This window comes from Sinohyriopsis cumingii, unplaced genomic scaffold (genome assembly GCF_028554795.1).
Source record: "Sinohyriopsis cumingii isolate HCF-2022 unplaced genomic scaffold, ASM2855479v2 utg000029l, whole genome shotgun sequence".
Taxonomy (NCBI): Eukaryota; Metazoa; Mollusca; class Bivalvia; order Unionida; family Unionidae; genus Sinohyriopsis; species Sinohyriopsis cumingii.
The window spans coordinates 1-27,246 of record NW_028315862.1 but is presented as its reverse complement, the minus strand read 5'-3'; the positions used below and the strand labels follow the sequence as shown (position 1 = coordinate 27,246).

Here is a 27,246-nt window from a genome sequence, read left to right as displayed (position 1 = left end):
CATCGTTAAATGATGCAATATACGCTACAAACACTACCTGGGTGGAATATATGATGCGACTGCATTGATAAATAATGCATACTACAAATACAAAATGGACAATTGGGCATTATACAGTGACAACATCGTTTAATGATGGAACATATTCTACTTATACTGTCTTGGTTAAAGTGGCATCTATACGGTGACAATAACATTACCTTATGCAACAGATACAACAAATACTAGCTGGGTTAGAGTGGCTTTTATACGATGACAACACCATTGAATGGTGCAACAGACAATACAAGTAGTAGCTGAGTAAGTGTGGCATTTATATGGTGACAACACCATTGAATGGTGCAACAGACAATACAAGTACTAGCTGAGTAAGTGTGGCATTTATACGGTGACAACACAATTGAATGGTGCAACAGACAATACAAATACTAGATGGGTTAGAGTGGCGTTTATATGGTGACAACACCATTGAATGGTGCAACAGACAATACAAATACTAGCTGAGTAAGTGTGGCATTTATACGATGACAACACCATTGAATGGTGCAACAGACAATACAAATACTAGATGGGTTAGAGTGGCGTTTATATGGTGACAACACCATTGAATGGTGCAACAGACAATACAAATACTAGCTGAGTAAGTGTGGCATTTATACGATGACAACACCATTGAATGGTGCAACAGACAATACAAATACTAGATGGGTAAGTGTGGCATTTATACGGTGACAACACCATTGAATGGTGCAACAGACAATACAAATACTAGCTGAGTAAGTGTAGCATTTATATGGTGACTGTATCGGTAACTAAGGTAATAGAGACCGCAGTTATTACCTGGGTAAGCGTGGCATTTCTACTGTGCAAGCATTGTTAACTGAGACAATAGACAAAGCAAAAAATACCTGGGTAAGCGTGGCATTTATACAATGACAGTATCGTTAACTGAGGCAATATACAAAGCAAATAATAAAGCGTCGCATTTATACATTGACAGTATTGTCAACTGAGGCAATAGACAAAACAAACACCTGGATAAGCGTGGCATTTGTACAGTATCATGTTAACTGAGGCAATATACAAAGCAAATAATACATGGGTAAGCGTGGCATTTATAAGGTGACATGTTAACTGAGGCAATAGACATAGCAAATAATACCTGGGTAAGCGTAACATTTATACGGTGATTGTATCATTAATTGTGGCAATAGACACGACAAATTTTACCTGGGTAAGCGTAGCATCAAACAGTTTACAAGCCTCATTGCTGGTCGTACTTAGGGGTGTCCCGAACTTGGTCCAGGCCTGAAGAAAGCAAAGAAATGGTATAATGTTTAGATATAATGTGGATAGGAAGGAAGAAAACAGATTAGCATAAAATGAAATCACTTGGATGCTTATTTACTTCCACAAATAGGTATAAGCAAAATAAATCAATTTCCAGAAAATCATGAGGTTGATTGGATCTGGTATTACTGCACTGAAAAGAAGGTAATATTACTAATTTGCATTTTGCGGGAAGAAGCTACAATGTCGCGAAAGGAACGCATCAATTGTAAATCCTAAGTGGGATCTTTTAATCTCGCAGGCAAAGCAAAGCCTAAAATGCCATTACTCCCTATTATCTGTGTAAATGCGCCTGGTTTATTTCTTCTTTGTAAATCACTACTATTTACTCTGTAATAATGTAGGTTACACATGTAATGCTGCCACTGAAATTGATTGCAATTTCGACTGAAATAGCTGCTATTCTGACTGAAAGTTGTTATTCCGATTGAAATATTGTTACTCCGACTGAAATAGTTATTCCGACTTAAATATTGTTATTCCAACTGAAATAATTGTTACTGTAACGGCGAACGCTTAACCTTTTGTCGACCGTAATACAATATGGATTTTTAAAATAATTTTAGTCATATCGCTACGATGACTTCAGTGGGTCAATTTATAGTGATGTCTAGTAATGGGACATCATGCCGCAGATATGTAGTATGGTGTCCCAACCCGTTACATTATCCGGACACCAGGCAGACCAGTCCTAACACAAACCTCTTCATGCTGAACGCCAAGCGAGGCAGTTGCTTGTACCACTTTTTTAAGAGTCTCGTATGGATCGGCCGGCTTCGAACCTACGACCTCCCGCAACCGATCAATCTTGCATTATTATAGTCGTAACTTGAACTTCCCAATCATTATGGTAATATTTATTCTGTATAGTATGGTTGTAACATTGGACTACACAATCTCTTCGACATCTCAATGTTTGTTATATTATGTAATTGTTATAGTGTACTTGTAACTTTACATCTCAATCATTCTTCAAGTATATTTGTTATGTTGGGCCTCGTAATCATTGTAATAGTAGAGTTGTAACTTGGACATATCCATCATTGTTATAGTAAAGTTCAGACTTTGACATTCAAATCATTGTTATTGTATAGCTGTAACTTGGGTAAGGTATAGTTGTAACATCTACATCTAAATAGTTGTCATAGTATAGTTGTAACTTGGACATCTATCATGGTCATAATATAGTTGTAAGAAAGGACATCTAAATAGTTGTCATAGTATAGTTGTAAATTGGACATCTCAAGAATTCATATAGTATAGTTGTAACTTGGACATCTCAATACTTTTTATAACAGATAATTGTTATAGAATAGTCTTTGCACTGACGTCTCATAGTTGTAACTTGGACATTGCATTGTTATAGCTTAGTTGTAACTCAAAACTTAGAATATTGGTAACGTATATCTGTAACTTGGACATCTCAATCATTGTTATAGGATATCATTGTTATAATAAAAGTGTAATTTGGATATCTGAATAGTTGTCATAGTTTAGTGAATCCACAATATATCGATTGAGGAAAAATGGGCAATTCATCGTTTGATCAGACACTTTCGGGAAATATTCCCATGTATGTAATCAAATTTAGTCATAATATTTGAAGCTTTTGTTAAGAGTATTAGCTCTCTGTACTCGTGTTTTGGTACTGGACCAAGTATTAATCAAAACACTTATAGGTGCAGTTTTAGCAATCGTAAAGATGTATAGTAACAGTCCCAACTTTGACCAGGAATTCAAATTATGGAATCAAGTCCTAGTATATTTTTGGGGGTCAGTCCCAAGTTTTCCTCAAAGAGAATATTGTGAATCTATTATATCTTTCCCCGCTAAGAGACTTTTGGGACTGGTTACAAACTGGCTTATAAAAAGGCAATCGGAATCATTGTCAAACTTCCCTGAAAGTGCCTTTTTGGTCTGATCACACGTTTGTCAAGTAAAATCATTTTCACATTAATAAAATCGTTAGGTAAGACATTTTTGAGAGTTATCCCAGATTTACGTATAGACAGACTTTGAGATCGACGCCAAGCATGACCAAAAGTGATTTTTGGGACTGATCCCAATATTGATTGCCAGGTGAAAGATTTTAAGATCGATCCCAGGTTTGGTAAAACATGTTTATTTGGTAAGGGTTTTGGGGGACGAATTGCAAGTTTTCTTGTTAGGACAATGTAATGATCAATATCACGTTTTCAATTTGAGAGATTTTTGTGACTGATCCTAAGTTTGCTTAGATGTTTGGAAAGAAAAGCATTTTGTGGAAAACAGACAAGAAAGTTTGGGATGAATCTCGACCTGTTTTAAAAAGCAGTTCTTGAATCAAGCTGAATTCCAGGTTTACCTAAAGAAACAAATATGGGTGTAAGTTCATTTTAAAAATATATTTTCCAAAAGTGCAATTTTTCGTCCTTTTGTTTTTTAAAAACATAATTGAAACACCAGATTGGCCAAATTTGATAGGCCCGAACTGATACTGTATTTCCTCGCAACATGTAAAATTTGCATCCCAAAAAAATTAAATAATGCGGTGAACCCTATAGTATTCATTGACACAGTGAACATTATTAATTATATTAACAATGCCCAAGAAAGTATGAATATATTGACAACAGCAAGAAACAGCATAAACATATTGTAAGATGAATTCTCTACTCTAGCTAAAGCTTCAGTGATATAACTGTCTTTGCATAATTTGAAATGGTATGCGTGATGCAAAATGTACCACATACTCACATTTAATTATTATGTGTTGATAGTTCCTTTGTCCATAGCAGTCTACCGCCGAAAAAATGTTTTAGTTTAACACGGAAAGGAAGTACAATGGAAATTAATAATTAACGAATAATAAAGTCCCAATGTCTACGTGGACTGCAAATTATAGACCATAGGATGAAAGCCCCAATAACACCATGAATGGTATATTGGTAGTACTACACTCGAGTCTGAACTGCAATTAAAATATATCATGACTATACCACATAAACTGTTAAAAGATTATCATATATAAAACTATTATATCGTTAAAAATTTTTGTCTCAGAATTGTTCCAAGAATGCCAGAATCCAGTGTGAGCATAATCGCGTGATCATTTATGGATTGATTAAACAACACGAATTTGTGCACTGCAGATGCTATACGTTTTGCCACAGTAATGTGAATTCGATAGCCAACTTGTACTGGGTATAAAGTTCGTGATCTGGAATTTTAAAGAAACTGAGGACAAATCATAAAAAGAACAACAATGAGCATATGCAAAATTTTCCATACAAATCAGAGTAAAACGTTGAAGCTGTGGTGACTCAACAATAGATACGATATAAATAACTACATCTAATGCAGGAAGGAGTTTTTCTGTAATCGAATTGCACATATTCATGAAATGGATAGACGAAGACCACAGGAATGTACATAATATTTTAAAGGGACATTAAAGATTGCCCTAAAATTAGAGAGCATTGAGGGTTCGCGGATCACGGGTCAAAGACCTACCAACGTGAGACATATCGCACAATCTGAGAAAATTCTGCTGTGATTATCTCCTTGGTGAATTATAGATTTAATAAACTGTTCCTTTGAATAGTTCTTAGAGTAATATGTAAACGGAGACGACAGAGATGTATGCATAAGGCAAAACAAAAATATACCAAGAAATATATGAAAGTTCAGGCTAATGAATTTTCTTTGACTGAACAATTGAGCTAGAAAATCAGTGATTCACAATTCAAGTTTGAAAGCAAGAATTTATATATTTAAGCGTCACTGTGTTTGTATGGGTTCATATTTTCCCATACAAATGTAGTAACCTTTTCATTATATGCTCATTTTTTCCCTAAGGCATAATAATAAAAAGAATACACTACAAGAAACAAAGTAATTGAAATTATGCTGTGTTCCAAAATAAATACACAATCGTAGATTCATCAATACGCAGTGAGAATATTAATGTGCACTTAGCACCGCCCAGCGACCTTTGAACTTCGTCGTGCGCTCGACATTATTTTCAAAAGTTATTGTTTTCGTCTACTTAAAATTGAAATTTCCGGTCATATTTTGAATGAATGCTCATTGAAACAACCATTCCAGTTGGTCTGTAATGCATGGAGTTTGTTTTTCTGTTGATCAAACTCAATTTTGTGTGCTTATGATGGGCTGAATTTATTAGTTCAGTTAATTCCGACCTATGTATATGTGATTTGAGCAGTGAACTGGCATTTAATCAGCTCCCCCCCCCCTTCCTTCATTGATTGTTTGGAATCACAATTTGCAAACACTATTGATTATTTTAATTGATATTATCAAAAAACTATAGGGAATATTACATTCATTTCGTTTTGAGTACACTAAGGAGAATGTGACTTCATTTGGAACTGTAGTCAAAATTACAAGTTTGCGGTGTGTATCAAGTTTTGAAACCGATGACACGGGCCAAGCCATTCGGATTTGCATAACTAACAAAGTACATTTTGAGGAAATTCAAAATGCAAAAATGTAAGTATATTTTATTGCCATGCTTATTACCAGCTAAAGAAGACATATGTTTATGCCCTGTCACTTGCATGCTCTCTGTTGGAAGGACCACAGCTAAATACGTGAATTGTGTGGCTTCTAGAACTAGCCTACCTACAAAACATTGTACCAAAACGCTTTAACGGGGAATTTGCAAAGCAGCTACTGTGTGACGCCTAGCGGAAATAGACTTCTTCATCTTCTTGGCTCTAAGGCTCTTAGTTTTCTACCAAAGCCTTCAGTTCCATTTGTTTCTCGAATTTAGTATTTTGAATGACTGATAGTTATACAATAGCTCTTGACCTCAATATACTTTGCTATGTTATTTTTGTATAACCAAAGAACATTTACCAAATTACTATTGGTGATTATCGACGGACCAGTAGTGTTTCCACCATGCTCCAACATCTGGGATGGGAAGAGCTTCAAACTCAACACCAAAGTTGTTATGATGTACCGGATTGTACACGACCTACTTGACATCCCAGCAGCACCATACCAGACAGGGTCCTCTACTAGAGGACATTTATGTAGATTTCTCATCCCCTTAACCAGAGCCAACGCATGCAAAGACTCCTTCTTCCCGTAAGAAATATGCCTGTGGGACCACGTACCAGCCACCCTAGTCAACGCAAGTTCCATCGATGCTTTCAGAGCAGGGGTTGGCATGGGTATAGCTTAGTTCCAGACTAGGGATGTTTTAACCTATTTTTAGCTGCACTTGGACCTCCCACCACATGTACATAGCTCCAGAGGAACCCAGCACATTATTCTAAGAAGAAGAGCACTGGCCATACTCTAAACCATTCCATTTGCGAAAAGTTGCGAATATTTCTCCTAAATAAATTGTTTAGATGATCAGAATGTTATTTTCTATGCTGCATATCTTATACCTGTTGTTAACATTATGAATAATCACGTTCATTCGTTTGCCTGTTTAAAAGTGTCATTTGTGACTCAGTGATATCATCTACATCATTTGCTTCAGTGTCTCTACTTTCAAATGGACGACACAGCTTATTTAATTCATCCATAAACAAATCTAATCAACCAAAGTTAAAACATCTCTACGTGAGCGTACATTGTTTGTTTACAAAGTAGTTCCTAATACACGTTGCTAATTTTAGGTACTAATTTGAAGCCGTGCAGTATGGAAAAATACTGCAAGATCCTAGCAATGAAAACTTAATCGAGAAAAATGAGTATATACAAATAATAATTATTCATTCCATGTCAAAGGTCATTGTTGTATCAATAATTTAATATAATTTCTATTGACGATTTTAGGGAATTCATGCAATTTCATTTACTTCCTGAACAACGTGTAGGACTCTACAGATATCTCACCAAACCCTATACACGAATGTAATAGTCATTGTTCAGGAACTCAAACATACGAGCTCATTAGTTGTCAGTATCAGCAACATGTTCTATTGTGTTTATATCTTCTTTTCAATTATCCCATCTTGTTGCTAAATAATATATTTCAATGGTAAATTTATGTATCAAATGAACTAAGTTGCATGAATAAAGGAGAATAAACAGTTTTAGCAACTATATCCCGTTGTAAAAGTAATTGCACCCTGTAGAGGCAAAACTTAAAGAGGTAATTGCTGAAGACAAATCATTCATAGTGACTCTGATTGTATTCATTTGTTTTCCAAGTGGTTGCGAGCAAAAACTTGTGTAACACTATTTATTTGCTATCATGCCCAGCCACTTGGAAAAATCACCAGAACAAGCACATGCCGAAAGTTTAACGATATCCAGTGTTGAATTTAGGACTTTTGACAGATCATGCTATGGACCTGATGATACATAGTGTTGAATTTAGGACTTTTGACAGATCATGCTATGGACCTGATGATACATAGTGAAATTAACAGAACTATCACATGTAATATCACCATATGGTTGTTGTTGTAGGATTTAACGCCATTTTTCAGCACATGATAGGCTATACATGGCGGCCAGTATTAATGGTGGAGGAAGAACCCGGGAAAACCCCGGAAAGAACCACCAACTCACGAGAAGCTACTGGCAAGCTTTCTCACATACCCACATTGACTGAATCAGAGACTCGAACCCACGCAGACAGAGGTGAGATGGCAGTGATCAGTAACGAAGAGCGCTTTAGACCACTCGGGGTCGCTATCACCATATGGCCAAATGTCCCTAATCATGGCAAGGATTAATACATTATCTGGGATGCAAATCACCACTCCCACATGATCGATCAGATATATATATATATATATATATATATATATATATATATATATATATATATATATATATATATATATATATATATATATATCAGATATGACCTTAACGCACAAGAAATAGAAGCACTGAATCTTCAAATTTTCTAAAGATAAATAAAGAAAAGTGATGAATGGGTAGGACATTATGTAATATGCACTTGTTATTAATTCTTGTTTTATAAGAGTGACCTTTCACAGAATAATATAAATATAATTGTATTTGTAAAGCTTCAGACATTATAGTCAAAAGAAAGCAAAAAGAGAACGAGAGACAATTATATTAGGTGGTACTTTTTTGTTTAACGTGTTTGAACATTATCACAGAAAGGATACCATAACAAACAGAACTTTATTTTTTTAATAGGTAACACAAATATTTAACATTTATTTTGTTAACCTCTCATGAGGCTTAAAACGTCAGTGACAGTGAAATTAAAGTTATATGATGGGCTCTCCTGTACTGTGGTTGATTGTTTCACACATTTGTCAAACAACTGTCCATCCTGAAATAAAAACTAGTCATTATTTACTGAGTAAGGTAAAGCCAGCCTATATTAATAAACATTTTACTGTGTCGACGTGTCTTCAAATTGTAACAATATTGTCTCTTTAGAAAGTGGGGCTTGCACTTAAAAGGATCGTTTTTAAATGTACTACACAATGTACAGTGTGTATGCTGAATAGGAAATGTGTATTCTTCATTTTATTAAAAAACTCAAGAAATATAGACAAATTTAAAGTCACAATATTACAGTCTCCAGTCAAGAGAAGCATTGTTGGACAGTAGTAGCACATCAACCCGCAAGCTAGAGAGTGTTCGTGCAATCCATCCTTCTAATCAGCATTAGTTTCGTATCTCTAACATGGTATAGCGTCTGTCTTGTAGTCTCAATCATTATCCATTTACATCTCAGAAACCGAGTGTACCTGACTGATGTATGTTTACAAACTGGACCAGTCATCAAAACATGTATATAAAAATATAGAGAATCACTTATCACACAATGGGAATTTATGCAAGTGCAAATGTACATTGGTTTGCATATAATGACATTTTATACTGCTGATGGGTAGAACATATATTTGTGTGTTCTTCTGACAGAAAGGGAAATGTGGAGGGGAGTAATGTTTGTACACAGAACGCTGGCTGGTGGATCTGGGACCTATTCAGCATTCAAACTTAGCGTCAGAACTGCACCCTGAAATTTTTTATTTTTTATAGCTGACTGGTAATTATTTAAAGGAGATTCCTGATTGTTTCAAAAGTTACTGATCTTAAGTTCAGCAGTTTCTGAAAGAATTTATAAGAGTCGAAATTCGGTTTAAATCGTTCTTTCTTCTTTTTGTGTATTATTATATACCATATCACTAACTGTGATGCCGTGGTTTTCACTAGGCACCATGTATGCTGGATCTTTATCTTTTTCTTGCTCGAGAGACATAGTGTTATGATATATATATATATATATATATATATATATATATATATATATATATATATATATATATATATATATATATATATATATATATATATATTCCCGCGAATGACAGGAAAAACGTCGGTGTCACATTGATCGATTTGATTATTTGCATTACTGATGATGAGTGTGTTCAGGTAATAATAATAATAATAATAATAATAATTTTATTTAAAGAGGGACCACAAAAGAAAATGATGAGGATCTAACATCTTATATGACCACAACTCCCTCTTGAGACTCTTGTTATTACTACTACTCATACATTCAAAGTTATTTCAATTTGAGGGTTTTTGCTAGAATCCATTTTATGATATCTAGTCAATGAAAATTGGTACCAGTGTGAGATCCAAAATGGTAATCATGGTAACCATCTTAAAAATCGTGTTATTGCTACTTCTCGTGAATGGATAGGTATATCAACATGAGTTTCACTAAAATACATCTTATTATGTCCGGTTGGTCTTACATGAAAAATGGCGTTGATTGGATATCCAATAATGTTGATGTGGCAGACATCTTGAAATCGTGTTATCGCTACTAAATCAAATCGACATGGGGGTTTCACCAGACGATATCAAGTTTCCCTAGTTGTTTATTTTATACAAAAGTCTTGCCACTCTTACCTCCAATATGGCCATTTTGTGGCCATCTTGAGACTCTTCTTAACTTAATCCTAGTAGATCGATGATATATTAACATGGGAGTTTCACCTGAATATTTCTTATAGCGTCTCGTTTTTCCAAACTGAAAACAAATAATCGGACATCAAGTGTGGTCACCATGGTGACCATATTGACAATCTTGTCATTGCAAACTAATCCTGAATTGATGATCCTACTGATATGGTGTTTTACCAAAAGACATCTGAATATATCAGTTCGATCCATACTAAAAATGGTAGCAATCTTACGTACAATATGGATGCTTCCATGACCATACTGAAAATCTTGTTGTCACTGCTATTCCTGAACGGATAATCATAATGACGTTGGATATTCATCAAATGACCTCGAATGATGTCTAGCTGATGCTAAATGTAAAGATCGATATCCAGTAATGTCAGCACAGCGTCCAATTTGTTATCGCGCAAGAATATAAGAGATGCTCTTAATACTTGGTCGCTAAATAAACACCAAAAAAAAAAAAAAATTAGATTCTTAGAAACTCTTTAGAAGAGTACAAGTTCCTTCGAGGTACTCGTGTTTCTAGCAGTGAATATCTAATCATCAAAAGTGAGTATCCAGCAGAGAACAGGAAAGATATAGTGTAAAACGTAGGCATCAAGTAGAAACAAATGAGTATCGTGTAGAGTACTGAGTTTTAAAAAAGCAAGTTTCAAGCAATAGAAAGCAAAACTTGAATAGAGAAAAGTGAAAATATCGAGATTAAAACTGCGAATATGTACGATAAAAAAGCGAGTCGAGTTAGAAACATGAATATCGCGATGAAAAAGCGAGTCTCGGGATAGATTAGAGTACATCGGATAGAACATAAGCTTGTTAACAATAATAATAAAATAATAATAATAATAATGTATTTCATTGTAGAGTATATACAAATAATATATTTGAAAGATGCTTACAGCACGCTATGCTTCAAAGATATCACATGTTTCGTATTTACTAACCTAAGCAGATTTAAACACTTGGCATGTTTATTTTCTGATAGCGCTAAAATCTTTGGCAACTGCATTAATGCTGAGAACTGCGACTATTATGTGTCAAATAATTATTTCTTTGATCCGCACGTGCTGGTTTAATTTATTTCAGTCTTTTCTAGATATTACCTTGTCACATAATATTTCTCGAAAGTCTGCCTTCACTTGTTGACCGTCCGCCCATCTATCAACACCTTTACAAGTTCTAACAGTTATATTCCAATCACACAAAGACCATTCTCCCTAAAACCAAGTAGCTTATTTCTTTCAATTCTAGCGTCTAATAAGTAGTTTGCACTGATAACCATGTGACTATATTTAGCACAATTTCCATCAATTCTGCCAACAACATGATTCATTTAATGTAATACCTACAACTTATCTGAGTTCACAAGTTAGAATTTTGACTGCAAAAGATTTAAATGAAATATCTATACAGGTGGATATTTTTGCACATCTCTTGTAGCTACCCCAAAAGCATCACCCCCAACCACCTCACGTAAAGAAGTATCCAAAATAATTGGAAAGACTACAACCGGCTATAATCATAAAAATACTGGATTTCGGGCCAACAACTTCACGATATTTACTGGTCCTCTCTACAAGTGGCTGACGTCAAGCTGATTCATAGGGAGCAATTTTGAACCCTAAATAGGACTTGTACCAACCCCATATGCATACCTACCATCACCCCCTTTCTGTATAAATAATACCTCAAATCCATCCTACCCATCATCTGCAGTAATGCCATTATTTGAAAATAAAATAAAATCTGCACTCGCACGAATCAATTCCCATATTGTGGCAGGTGTTCTCTTTTCTCGTCCAGTTCTACGAATTACTGACCAGTAAAGCTTGGCAGATGATATGTTGTCTCACCGTATGTCTAGTTCTACTAATCATTGACCATGAAAGCTTGGCAGATGACATGTTGTCTCACCTTATGTCTAGTTCTACTAATCATTGACCAGGAAAGCTTGACAGATGAAATTTTTTCCCAGGGTAAGTATAGTTATACTAATCACTGACCAGGAAAGCTTGGCAGATGACACGTTGTCTCACCGTATCTCTAGCTCTACTAATCATTGACCAGGAAAGCTTGGCAGATAACATGTTGTCTCACCGTATGTCTAGTTCTACTAATCACTGACCAGGAAAGCTTGGCGGATGACATGTTGTCTCATGGTATGTTTAGTTCTATTAAACACTGACCAGGAAAGCTTGGCAGATGACATGTTGTCTCATGGTATGTCTAGTTCTATTAAACACTGACCAGGAAAGCTTGGCAGATGACATGTCTCACAGTATGTCGTATGTCTAGATCTATTATTCACTGACCAGGAAAGCTTAACAGAAGACATGTTGTCTCAGGTTATGTCTAGTTCTACTAATCATTGGCCAAGAAAGCTTGACGGATGAGATGTTGTCTCACCGTATGTCTAGTTCTACTAATTACTGATTAGGAAAGCTTGGCAGATGAATGTGTCTCACCGTGTGTCTAGTTCTATTAATCAGTGACCAGGAAAGCCTGGCAGATAACATGTTGTCTCGCCGTATGTCTAGTATTACTAATCATTGACCAGGAAAGCTTGGCAGAAGACACGTTGTCTCAGGTTATGTCTAGTTCTACTAATCATTGGCAAGGAAAGCTTGACAGACGACATGTTGTCTCACCATATGTCTAGTTCTACTAACCATTGACCAGGAAAGCTTGGCAGACGACATGTTGTCTCACCGAATGTTTAGTTCTACTAATCATTGTCCAGGAAAGTTTGGCAGATGACATGTTGCCTTACAGTATGTCAAGTTTTACTAATTACTGACCAGGAAAGTTTGGCGGATGACATGTTGTCTCACCGTATGTCTAGTTCTACTAAGCATTGACCAGGAAATATTGCCTCACAGTATGTCTAGTTTTACTAATCATTGACCAGGAAAGCTTGGCGGATAACATGTTGTCTCACCGTATGCTAGTTCTGCTAATCACTGACGAGGAAAGCTTGGAGGATGACATGTTGTCTCACCAAATGTCTAGTTTTTCTAATCATTGACCAGGAAAGCTTGGCGGATGACATGTTGCCGCATGTTAAGTCTAGTTTTACTAATCAATGACCAGGTAGGCTTGGCGGATGACATGTTGTCTCACCGTATGTCTAGTTCTATAAATCAGTGACCAGGAAAGCTTGGAAGATGACATGTTGTCTCATCGTATGTCTAGTTCTACTAATCACTGACCAGGCAAGCTTGGCGGATGACATGTTGTCTCGCCGTATGTCTAATTGTAGCAAGCATCGACAAGGAAAGCATGGCGGATGACATGTTGTCTCGCCGTATGTCTAATTCTACTAATCATTGACCTGGAGAGCTTGGCAGATGACATGTTGTCCCATTGTATGTCTAATTCTACTAATCATTGACCGGGAAAGCTTGGCAGATGATATGTTGTCTCACCGTATGTCTAGTTCTACTAATCACTGACCAGGAACGCTTGGCGGATGACATGTTGTCTCACCGTATGTCCAGTTCTGCGTACCATTGACCGGGAAAGCTTGGCAGATGACATAGTGTCCCACCGTATGTCTAATTCTACTAATCATTGACCGGGAAAGCTTGGCAGATGATATGTTGTCTCACCGTCTGTCTAGTTCTATTTAGCATTGACCAGGAAAGCTTGGCGGATGACATGTTGTCTCACCGTAAGTCTAGTTCTACTAGTCATTGACCAGTAATGCTTGGCAGATGACGTTGTCTCACGGGATGTCTAGTTCTACTAATCATTGACCAGGAAAGCTTGTCGGAGGACATGTTGTCTCATCGTATGTCTAGTTCTACTAATCATTGACCAGTAAAGCTTTGCGGATAATATTTGTCTCATCGTATGTCTAGTTCTACTAATCATTGACCAGGAAAGCTTGGCGGATGATATTTGTCTCATCGTATGTCTAGTTCTACTAATCATTGACCAGGAAATCTTGGCAGATGACATGTTTTCTTACAGTATGTCTAGTTCTAATAATCACTGATCAGGAAAGGTTGGCGGATGACATGTTGTCTCACCGTAAGTCTAGTTCTACTAAACATTGACCAGGAAAGCTTGTCGGAGGACATATTGTCTCATCGTATGTCTAGTTCTACTAATCATTGACCAGGAAAGCCTGGCGGATGACATGTTGTCTCACCGTAACTCTAGTTCTACTAATCGTTGACCAGGAAAGCTTGGCGGATGACATGTTTTGTCACTGTATGTTTAGTTCTACTATTCACTGACCAGGAAAGGTTGGCGGATAACATGTTGTCTCACCGTAAGTCTAGTTCTACTAAACATTGACCAGGAAAGCTTGTCGGAGGACATGTTGTCTCATCGTATGTCTAGTTCTACTAATCATTGACCAGTAAAGCTTTGCGGATGACATGTTGTCTCACTGTATGTCTAGTTCTACTAATCATTGACCAGGAAAGCTTGGCGGAGGACATGTTGTCTCACCGCAACTCTAGTTCTACTAATCGTTGACCAGGAAAGCTTGGCGGATGACATGTTTTGTCACTGTATGTCTAGTTCTACTATTCACTGTCCAGGAAAGGTTGGCGGATAACATGTTGTCTCACCGTAAGTCTAGTTCTACTAAACATTGACCAGGAAAGCTTGTCGGAGGACATGTTGTCTCATCGTATGTCTAGTTCTACTAATCATTGACCAGTAAAGCTTTGCGGATGACATGTTGTCTCACTGTATGTCTAGTTCTACTAATCATTGACCAGGAAAGCTTGACGGATGACATGTTGTCTCATCGTATGTCTAGTTCTACTTATCATTGCCCGGGAAAGCTTGGCAGATGACATGTTGTCTCACCGTATGTCTAGTTCTGCTAATCATTGACCATGAAAGCTTGGCGGACGACAGGTTTTCTCATCGCATGTCTAATTCTGCTAATCATTGAACAGGAAAGCTTGACGGATGACATGTTGTCTCATCGTATGTCTAGTTCTACTTATCATTGCCCGGGAAAGCTTGGCAGATGACATGTTGTCTCACCGTATGTCTAGTTCTACTACTCACTAACCAGGAAAGCTTGGCGGATGACATGTTTTCTCATCGCATGTCTAATTCTGCTAATCATTGACCAGGAAAGCTTGGCAGATGATATGTTTTCTCACAGTATGTCTAGTTCTACTACTCATTAACCAGGGAAGCTTTGCAGATGACAGGTTGTGTCACCGTATGTCTAGTTCTACTAATCACTGACCAGAAAAGCTTGCCTGATGACAGGTTGTCTCACCATTTGTCTAGTTCTTCTAATCATTGGCCAGGAAAGCTTGGAGGATGACATGTTTTCTCACCGTATGTCTAGTTCTACTACTCACTAACCAGAAAAGCTTGGCGGATGACACGTTGTCTCACCGTATGTCTAGTTCTGCTAATCATTCACCAGGAAAGCTTGGCGGATGATATGTTTTCTCACCGTATGTCTAGTTCTACTACTCACTGACCAGGAAAGCTTTGCGGCTGAGATAGTGTCTCACGGTATGTCTAGTTCTACTAATCACTGGCGAGGAAAGCTTGGCAGATGACATATTGTCTCACCGTATGTCTAGTTCTTTGACCAGGAGAGCTTGGCAGATGACATGTCATCTCACCATTTGTCTAGTTCTTCTAATCACTGACCAGGAAATCTTGGCAGATGACATGTTGTCTCACCGTATCTCCTTCCTTTTGCACAGGAATGTTTTCGCTACTTCAAGGACTGTGATGATAATTTGTACACACGTTCATTTTAGGGTTTCCACCAGAAAACTTCTTATTTAGTTCTAAATTAAAATGGAGCCGCTCGGACATGCAATATGGTCGACAGAGTATCCATTTTTCCATTTTTAGAATATTTCTCTCGCTACTCCTGCTGAATGGAAAGTCATATAGACACGATTACCATAAAACTTTGAATGATATATAGATGACCCTAAATGAAAATGACCCAATGTTGACATCCAGGGTGGCCAACACAACTGCTAGCTTGGAAATCTTCATATCACTTCTGATCAATAAAATTTTCACATATAAATTAGGTGTTCATTAACACAATCTTTCATGATGTATAGTTGGTCCTAAATAAAAATAGTGACGGTCTGACATTCAGAATGTCTATCATGGTAGCATTCTTGAAAATCTCTCTCTCCGTATGTATGTATGTAGATAGGTAGGTAGGTAGGTATGTCATGCATGCATGATTATATATATATATATATATATATATATATATATATATATATATATATATATATATATATATATATATATATATATATATATACAGAGAGAGTCGATGTGTTTTATAACAGTTAACATATTCAGATTTAGGAAATGATGCGATATATGAAGAAAAATACCTGTTTTCAAATATTAGTTACTAACCGATTTCAGAAATTTTGCGAGCCAAAAAATCATGATTTAGAATTTTATGGTCATATATAACTCTTAACTTCCAACTATCTGTGAGAGCTTAAATTTTCCCGATGTCTAATGCGGTTGCTGGAATATTGCAAATATAGAATTAAGCGAGATTGTACTTATACAATGTAAATAGTTCGGCCAGGAAATCATAGAATTATAAAATTGTATTGCTAAAGAAACACCCCTGCATCCACAACCGAAAAATACCCCTCAGTGTAAGCAACGTGTATTATTATATGCTCATTTTTGTTTCCGTTAACAATACATTGTCAGAATTGTGCAGCATTTTACGATACTGAACACCTTCTTAACGCACGCACGTGCACGACACGTGTGCCTAAAGATAGTATAGTGTATTAGTAACTACTTTGTCCACAAACCATGTTCACTCGTGGCTGATTAAATTTGTTTGTGAATGAACTCAAGCAGCAATTGTTTCGTACGTTTGAAAGTATAGATGATAAAATTGATAGTGTGGAAGAGTTCGCTGAGTCAGAAAAGAAACTTTTAAAGAACCAGAGAAATGAAAGTGATATTCGCAATGTCAACATCAAACGTGAGAGACAGTAATTGAAAATACCGTTCTGATAATTAAAATAGCTATTTTGGAGAAACATTTGTATCTTTTTGCAGATATAATGGTTCAGACTATGACAAGTGCTCTCTAGGGTCTAAAAATATAACATTGAAAAGCATACTGAGGCCAAGGGCTATTGCATATCTAACGGAAACACACCATTTTACAAGTCTGTCAAAATAGTAGATTCGAGAAAAAATGCAACTGAAGGTTTTGGTAGGAAGCTAAGAGCCTCCGAACGAATAATCCAAGACGACGAAAAAGATTAAAAAATCTCAACAATTGTGTTTTTATTTTTTTCGACTGTGGAGGTGGTTTTATTCGCAGCAATAAATATTCCAGGTAATATGAACATCGTTTATCTTTAAATTTTCCTCTTGTATGTGGTTTTTTTTTCAGGAATGGTTTCGCTTCCACGCCAAAATACAGCTTGATTCCAATGCATTGTTGATTATATTTGCATTTTTGTATCACTACTTATTATATATATATATATATATATATATATATATATATATATATATATATATATATATATATATATATATATATATATATATATATATATATATATATATCACAACTCCTCTCACAAAGCAACTTATGGTCTCTCAAACTTTAAGAATATAATCCGTGTCATTTTTGACAGGTGTGTTTTGAAATAAGAGTCAATTATCCATAATGATTAGCCGGCCACTTGAATTTATTAATAAACATGATCAATCAACCAAACATTTTGCAAACGCCCAAGCTGTGTTTGTGATGTATTCTTGATGCGATAATTACAGGAGACCGATATATACTTATTATTAAAAAGGAACTTGTCGACAATGATAAGCCACTTTGATTTCTTTACAAACACTATCGATCGTTTGCACCATCTAGCGATAGTTATTACCCGTTCTTTATGTGATAAATCCAAGAAGCAGACGAATGCTTATTGGTTTGGCAAATTTGACAAATATCAAAATGGATAAAACATTAAGTGTTCTCAAATCCTTCTAAGTAATTGTTTTGATGCGTGTCGCCAAATTCAAGGTGACTAGATGACAACTGTTAAGTGAATGAAGAAAATAATTGTTCGCAAATTCTTCTCTTGTGAGTGTAAGTAAATCTTGACGAAATGTCTAGATTTGATTTATGTTGATGTATTTCAAGAAATTAGCCTGGTATCGTATATAGGAAAGGATAAGGAAATTAGACAACGTTTCCACAAACAAATCTAATGAACCTGTTTCAAAGAAAAAGTCTCTCTCTCTCTCTCTCGTGACTCTGATTAATAAATTTTGTAATTCACACTTAAGACAAAAATAAATATTGTTCGTACTTTTGTTAATGCAGCGTGTTGACTTGATAGTAAATATCAGACATATTATCAGTACTGAGTACGACAGTAAACAACTCTCAATAGTCCCCCTCTCTCTCACTCTCTCTCTCTCTCTCTCTCTCTCTCTCTCTCTCTCATAAACACACGTACACGGACTTCTTTTCTGAGTTACAATCGCAATCGTGCCTTTGCCTTCACAACTACAGCATTGTTTTTAAAAAATGATGCACTTTTCTGGTTTTGACGGTGTAATCAGTGTCAACAATGTACATGTAAATGTTTTGGGATAACGTTTTGTGTAAAGTGGCAGGGTAGATAAATTAACACACAAATGAGATGATATCTTGTTCAGCGCTGAACACTTGTTTTGGGTAACTATATTCATTTTTCGGCTTCATCTGCACGTGTCAGAAATTTGTGTATAATACTAACGTTGTATATATATATATATATATATATATATATATATATATATATATATATATATATATATATATATATATAACTGACTTTGCTGTGTCTTTGTTGTTGTGATTATTTTTGCTTGTTTTCAACATCAGAGTTTCAAACAAATTAAACTTTCATCGGTTTAAATGTATTCGAAGTGAACTAATTATATCGTTTATAGATCTGAAAGGAAATGTTTGTTTCTTCTATTGTATTATGCGTAGAACAACCACACACATCTATAGATATTGTGCGAGGCATCTACATGTATTTGCTATGGGTAGCTCTTGTTTAATGAACTAAATCGCCAAATTACGCATAATAAAAAATGTTTATTTTCTCATTTAAAAAAATTATTTATGATCCAGTTTGTTATGCATGCGTTCCCCTAGAACTCCTTCATTCGACCGCCAAACCCTCGCAACTCCATACATAGTAAACACAACAGCCATCCAATGCAATCAAATCCACGAATAGCAATCACATATACAGCTTGATTCATTGTATATAGTTTAAATAATTAAAACACGTTTTAATTGGAAATTTAAACAATCGTCGTGTCGATTTTAATTAAGCGCACATAAATAGACTACTGTCACGTTACCTTAATGAGCTTTGAACTATGCATGACTTGACTGTAGCATTATATAGTGTCAGATTTAGTTATTTAGTCTTCTAGTTAGCTTTGCATTAGACAAATCAGTATATTAGCTATATAAATTTCTAGGGGCCCCGAGTGGCCGAGTGGTCTAAAGCGCTCTTCGTTACGGATCACTGCCATCTCACCTCTGCCTGCGTCGGTTCGATTCTAAGATTCAGCCAATATGGGTATGTGAGAAAGCTTGCCAGTAGCTTCTCGTGGGTCGGTGGTTCTTTCCGGGGTTTTCCCGGGTTCTTCCTCCACCATTAATACTGGCCGCCATATATAGCCTATCGTGTGCTGAAAAATGGCGTTAAACCCCACAACTACAACTACAATATAAATTTCTATACTTTCTTTATATATTTAGACATTTCTTGTTATATGGCACATATATATGAAGGATGGGTACTTTTGTGTTAACTTTTGCTTTGTGTAACCGATCTTTACTACATGTGATGATATCCTTGCTCATCCTAGTTTCACGCGGGTGGGTGGGGGTGGGTGGGTGGGGATTTATATTTAGCACCATAAAGCCAGTGACGTAAAATGGCGTAGTCTCGAAAATCAAACTCATCTGGGTCTATAGCTAATCGTCGAGACGCACTCATGCAATAGTTGGCAGCTCCAACGGTAAATTTACCAATAATTTTTCGTCCCATATCGTTAGCGTGATATTTCTTCCGAGCTGAGTCACGCGATGGAGTAGGAAGTGAAATATGCTTTTGTAAGTTTCTTAATTATACCTATCAATTATAATCTAAAGAAAGAGCAAGAATTTTAGCGTCAAATCATCCCAAAGCAAGAAAAATATACTGTCGTTTTCTGATCCAGTGTTGTCATACTGTCAGTTCTGAAACTACTTTTTTCCTCGCGGTTTCCCGGTTGCAACTAAACAAGCTTGAACTATGTCGAAGCAGCACTGGACATACAAATGGAAATGAGAACTCGAGCTATTAAAAATGTCACTAGTGAAAATGAGTGATTTGTTATACACGTTTCATTCGAACGACTGACGTTCCTGTGCAAATCCGCTTTTCAAAGAAATGAATTAAGTGTATTACTTAAGATGAAGCTCGCACCAGATCGGTTGAAATCCTAAGCAAGGGTTTTTTTAATTGCTTTTTTCGAATTCATCGCATTGTTGTTGATCGTCACGTAAATACCTCTGTGCGACAGAGTATTTTCATCGTCCACACGTGTTGATCTCAAGCATCAAATAGATGGCAAAATAAAATAATCAACTATTAGTGCGCCTTGATTTAGGATCAGTCTCAAACAACTAGACATAAATAGGTCGTTCGCGGTAGCATTCGCGATCGCAAGAGCGTGGGTACGCTTGGATGGGAACGTTCTTGTACTATCCAATGCGTGTCCGTTGTGTTCTACAAGATTCATGACTCTCCATCGATTCTGATACTTTATTTAGTTGTATAGCATTTATCTGGTGATTGTTTTAATAATGAGATACTCATTCAAGCACAACAATAGACCCTGTAGTCGTGCACTTTGTCGAACAATAGATTCTCGTTGTTCTTTTTCATGTCGTTGAGACTCCGTTAATTCGTGTCAATGAACAACGTTGCTAAGATGTTTCAAGACTCATTCAGCTACATAGATTAAATTTCCATCGCAAATCGGAGCTAAATCGTGACTATTTGGTTCGTCCACGTAAACATTCTCAACTCCGATCAACGTTGATAGTGGAGTTAAATTTGATAACTCAGCAACGTGTTGATCTCGATGACGCTACTTACGTAATAATTGCAATGCCAGTAGCTGGTAAGGAAAGTAATATGTCCATTGGTCATGTTATCACGTGATAAAAATGAATTGCGTTTATTTCTGTATGAACCGTGAGAACTACTTTTCTAGGAATACCCACTTCTATAAATAAAGTCACGTGTACAGCAGAAGATCAACACTGCCAGTGAAGGCAAACACGAAGTAAGCATTAAAGGAAAAAAACATTCTTGCAGTTTAAAAAAAATAATTGAATGAACTGAATCTGAAAGACTAAAGCAACCGATATTTCTCATCTTTTATGAATAAAATCATCCTTTCGTTGTCGAAATTTGTGAAAAATATTGATAAAAATGTTTGAAATACGCTAGGTCAAGGTCACCGGTATACGGTATTATAGCTATTCAACACTGGAACTGAAATGTCAGAATTTGGAGATTTTTCGCTAGCTTTACCTTACCAAATATATTTCATGCACGAAGATTTTGAAAATTTTGACCCATCCATATCTGACGAACCTTTTGAAGTGGAAGAACTATCACAAACTGATGTATCATTTAGTTTGAATAAACCTATACCAGTCCAGTTCTCAGATGCTACGATGTCGTAGCCTCAACTTGATTTTGTTGTGGTTGAGGCTACGAACTGATCCCATATCATGTTATGGAGCAAACAAAATCATTACTAAAGTCAGAAAAACAAACAGTGTAGAAATCTACTACATAAGTATAATAATGTTGTGAAAGAAGTTTGGCTTATTTTGAATTTATTAAGCCCTTACACAATAAAATAAATTGCCATGGTTACACTAACATCACGGGGTCCACCATGACAGATAACGCGAGACACTTGCCGTGACCCTTTTTCTATGTAAGGCTTGCAAGACCATACTTGGATATTCTACGTTATGTTATTATCAATCAAGTGGCAAATAATGGCTTCTTGGTGGAATTTCATAGTTGCCGATAAATCGTATTTACTTTTAATGCGCAGAATTTCTGACTCAAACCGCGCCATATTTTTTACTACGATTTGTTTATGTTTCCAAATAAGGTTTCAGTGTTCTTATATGGCACACAAACAAACGAAGCTGAGAACGGAAGTAATCATTATTTGAACTAATATGGCGGACGATTTAAACGAAAATATCGGATAAAAAAGGTAAACGAGATTTTACAACTATTTCTACAATGATATGCGATACTTCCAGTATTAAATAAGAGGACTACTCAATTTATTGCATTATATGCAAGGAATATGCTCAATTTTTTATATTAGGCTAAAAGAGCGCCGGGTGTGCATCACATCCGGCTTGCTCCATTGACACGTATATGCTCATGTTAGTATCCCGTCCACGAGGTAGGAGTAGGGGTACTCATATTAGTACTAAGTTCTCAGCTGATGACCAGGATGACCAAAAACCAAAACGTTTCAAATCACTTAATGAGGAAGATCTCTTAAACATATCTGAACAGCAGTACTCAAAATCTACTAAGAAAAACACTCAATGGGGCTACAACACTTTCATAGGTAGAGTTATTCATTCATTCAATAATCATAATAAATTACGTATAATACTGGACTGCTCCTTAATATAAGCTTAACTAATATTGCTTGATACGTAATTTGCTCTTATTTGTTATTTATTATATATTATGAAAAGGCAATATGTTGTTTATTTGTAAGCAAAATTAAAAAAAATAAAAATCGTTAAAGTCATTTTATATAAAATTGAGACTTAACTTGCTTCGCAGTGAATAAAATGTAGTTTATCTTTAAATTAATATTTGTGACAGGCTAGAAATGTAACAGATATGTTATATAAATACACTCTATGGTAAGGAGATAAGGATGAATGATTCTTCCCAAAGATCTAAATATTTCAAATGTTAAAAAATAGTTACTACCAAGCTGAAAAACATGAATTTAAGAATGGTGCAAAGAGAAGAATATAGAGGTAGATCTTAAGTCAGTTGAGTCTGCACATTTAGCCCAAATGTTAGCCATATCGTATGCCGAAGCAGCCCCCAAGGTCACCGCAAAACGAAAGAGGAAGCTCCCTGAAGCCCAAGCTGAGGAACACCATAAAAGCACTTTAGAAAATGCCAGGGCTGCTAATGATCGCCACATTCAGGTTGGTTGAATGTGGTCGTTCAATCATTATTATTACAGAGCCTGAGTTGAAAAAAGCAAACGACATGTTAAATGGAAAATTAAAGTTGAACACCAACTGACCTCGCACGCATTAATCCAAAAGCTGAAATCACTGTTTTGCCACATTGATAAAAATGTTTTCGAACATCCCAAATTGTGTCAAATATGGTACACCACAAGATGTGTTGGACAGAGAAAATTTAGCAATTTTATGCCTGACATATGAAAAAATGCCCATATATCTGCAAGATGTACTGCCCACTCTCTTCGTGCACAGCTTTGAATGCAGTGAGAGATGCCAACCTTCCTGCTAGGCACATTATGCCTCTGTCTGACCACTCCAATGAACTATCACTGAAACCATACACAAGGCCCAGCACTCAACATAAACAACAAATGAGCAACATTCTTTCCAATGTATGTTCAAATGTAGCATTATCTGCTCAAGACTCTTCTGCAGTACTGTCTCATGCATCTGTAAATGTTCAAATGACCCATACAAACCCAAACAGAACAAGTCAAGTAAATATCACTGAATCTGCTCATAATCCCACATAATAACATGAACTCTATGACATGTTTCATTACAAATCCACATAATAACATGAACTCTATGACATGTTTCATTACAAATCCACATAATAACAAGAACTCTATGACATGTTTCATTACAAATCCACATAATAACAAGAACTCTATGACATGTTTCATTACAAATCCACATAATAACATGAACTCTGTGACATGTTTCATTACAAATCCACATAATAACATGAACTCTATGACATGTTTCATTACAAATCCACATAATAACATGAACTCTATGACATGTTTCATTACAAATCCACATGTCATTTCAATAACTGTACCTTCAAGTTGAATTCCAACTAAAAACATGTACGTGCAAAAAAGTTAAGGAAATATATGATTTTTAAGTTAAGTACCCATGTCAACTATCCAGGCTAGAATAATAATAATTTACAAAACATCATGTATCACTCCTGGTTTTTACTGTATGGCAATTTCCAACGAATACTTAAAGACAAATTAAGAAAATGCATAACAAATAGTTATATATAAGTACAAATATTAAAGTAGTAAATACATGAATGTGTCATACACTTTTTCATTTTTATTGTACATTACATATATTGTAATTATTATTGCATTATATTTAGAGAAGTTTTTAAACGATAAACACATTTTTCACAAATTACATTGTCTTGCTGTTTTGAAGCCTTAAGTGAAACTCTTAACGTCTTACACCAATAGCATTTTACAACAGCATCTGCCTCTGTCTGTCCTTTTGTGTGTCTGTCTGTCTGTGTTCTACATTGATGTCACAAAAATGATGAGAGGGATCAGGTTATGAACCATTGTCACTAAACAAATCATGGAATAACTAGAGGGATAAAAATAAGTACTCAATTATTTTAGAACTCTGTGTGTGTGTGCGTGTGTACCAACAAAACTGATCACACATTTTCTATAACCTAACATCATACACCTACATTAGTCAAGCCTGAATATGCACAAGAAAATAGGAATTGAAAATAGATCACTGACGTGTCCGAACAGTAATGAATCTTTCAAATCACATTCAGTCAGTCTATGAAACGCATGACATCGCGACTTTAAATATTGACCATTAAGGTAAAATATAAAAATCATGGTAGCATTGTTCAAATTCCTCATATTGGCTTCCATTGGTTGAAGGACTGGCATTATGTTGACCTTATTACGATCAAGCAGGATAATCCCAAGTGCTATAAATAGTATCGTAACAGAAACCCCAAACATGTATTACTACGCTCAATTAAATTTTGTTTTTTAATTATGCAAACAAAATAACATAACGAATAATTGAAAATTTCAATTTTAAGAGTTTAACGGGTTTTTTTTCTGAGTTTATCGTGGTATAAACTGTCAGTTGCCGACTCACAGCAAAGGGCGTTATGTAAGCTGTGTGAGTCGGCAACTGACAGTTTATACCACGATAAACTCAGAAAAAAACAATGTTAAACTCTTAATTGGTTCCAATTTATCCCTGACTGCCAACTATTGTCCCGGAAGTCGGACTGGTAATGTGATAATAATCAAACATTTATCAGAAACACCCACTTGTTAAATGCTCCCCAGAAAATAGGTCCCTTACGTTTGTTTGAGACTGTATGGACACAACCATTATAAGTAACCTAATGTTATGAAGCAGACTGTTTTGACCATGGTCTGTGATTTCAGAGTAAACTCTAAAGATCATGGAAAACGTGACAACAGTTGGTCCCTGGCCTGTAAAGATTTGTTTACCTTAGGGTTAATAAGTCATACCATAGGGTTAATAAGTCATACCTTAGGGTTAATAAGCCATACCTTTGGGTTACTAAGTCATACCTTTGAGTTAATAAGTCATACCTTAGGGTTAATAAGTCATACCATAGGGTTAATAAGTCATACCTTAGGGTTAATAAGTCATACCTTAGGGTTAATAAGTCATACCATAGGTTTATAAGTCATGTCTTAGGGTTAATAAGTCATACCTTAGGGTTGATAAGTCATGCCATAATTTTAATAAGTCATACCTTAGGGTTAATCAGCCATACCTTTGGGTTAATAAGTCATGCATTCGGGTAAAATGTTTATTAGAGGAATGAAAATAAACAAAAGCCAAGTGCATTTAAGGAAATGAAAAATGGGAATATTGCGCAAATCATACAAATTACTAAACACTAATTTTGAAACACTTTTCAGGTTGATGAAGACATGTTATTACATAAGAAGTTGTATAACTAAAGTTAAAAAGGAAAGCAATCGAATTGCTGAAAGAAGCCGCGAATAAAAACAAAACCATGTTCCGTTGTTTTAGACATTTCTGCTGTTCAAGATATAGCATGAACTTTTTGGGAACGGCAAAATACATACAAAATACGGTGAATAGACTGACAACTCTAATCCATGGTATTCAAGGAACCCAGTACAGTAAATGTTACCCAGTGGTAGCAATTGTACCTAACAAGAATGGCCTACTTTAATTAGAAATTCCTTTTTGCTTTTTCCACTAGACTAATATCTGACATTTTCTTGCCTTTTAAATGCTGTCCATGGTTCACCATATAGGTTAACGGTTTCAGGCAAAATAAAACTTGACAAACGAAATACAACTGATTTTGTTTAATGTCAGAGGCAAACCATGACTTAAATGTATTCGTAAAGTGTACTCATGCATGATAACTTGAAGTACGATTTAAAATACTCTCCTACAGAGAGTAGTTTTGGAATAATGCCCTTTATTGTTGACTATATGTTTAGTATCTTTTAATGGCGCTTTTAGGCATTTTCTTATGTATTGATCGGTGTCAAAGTCTTTATCAAAACTGCCTACTAAAAGTCACCTTAACATAAATCATTATCTCAGTGTAAAATGACATTTGGCTTTGTTAATGACGCAGAGGTTATTTTATTCTGTCATGTTCCGGCTGTTCCAGTCTGAATGGGGAATATGTGTAAATAGAGCTGGATAAAGAAAGCCAAAAAAAGCAAATTTCTTTTGAGGTACATATCCATCATATATACTTCTTTCTCAAATAATAAACATCAGTGGTATAATTCAACGAAAATATACTACCTCCTTGACATTTCAGTGGAGTA

At 35.7% G+C, this 27,246-nt stretch overlaps 1 protein-coding gene across 1 annotated transcript in view; it reads right to left on the bottom strand.

Moving 5' to 3' along the window:
• The window catches only part of LOC149775020 (tetratricopeptide repeat protein 38-like), a 35,907-nt gene extending 25,659 nt beyond the window's left edge, over positions 1-10,248 (bottom strand). Inside the window, exons 1-2 of the mRNA XM_089944534.1 lie at positions 10,234-10,248; positions 1,231-1,308 (exon numbers count right to left, since the gene is read on the bottom strand). Coding sequence (XP_089800660.1) covers positions 1,231-1,308; positions 10,234-10,248 — 93 coding nt within the window. The remainder of the gene's footprint in view (positions 1-1,230; positions 1,309-10,233) is intronic.
• Between the last annotated feature and the right edge of the window lie 16,998 nt (positions 10,249-27,246).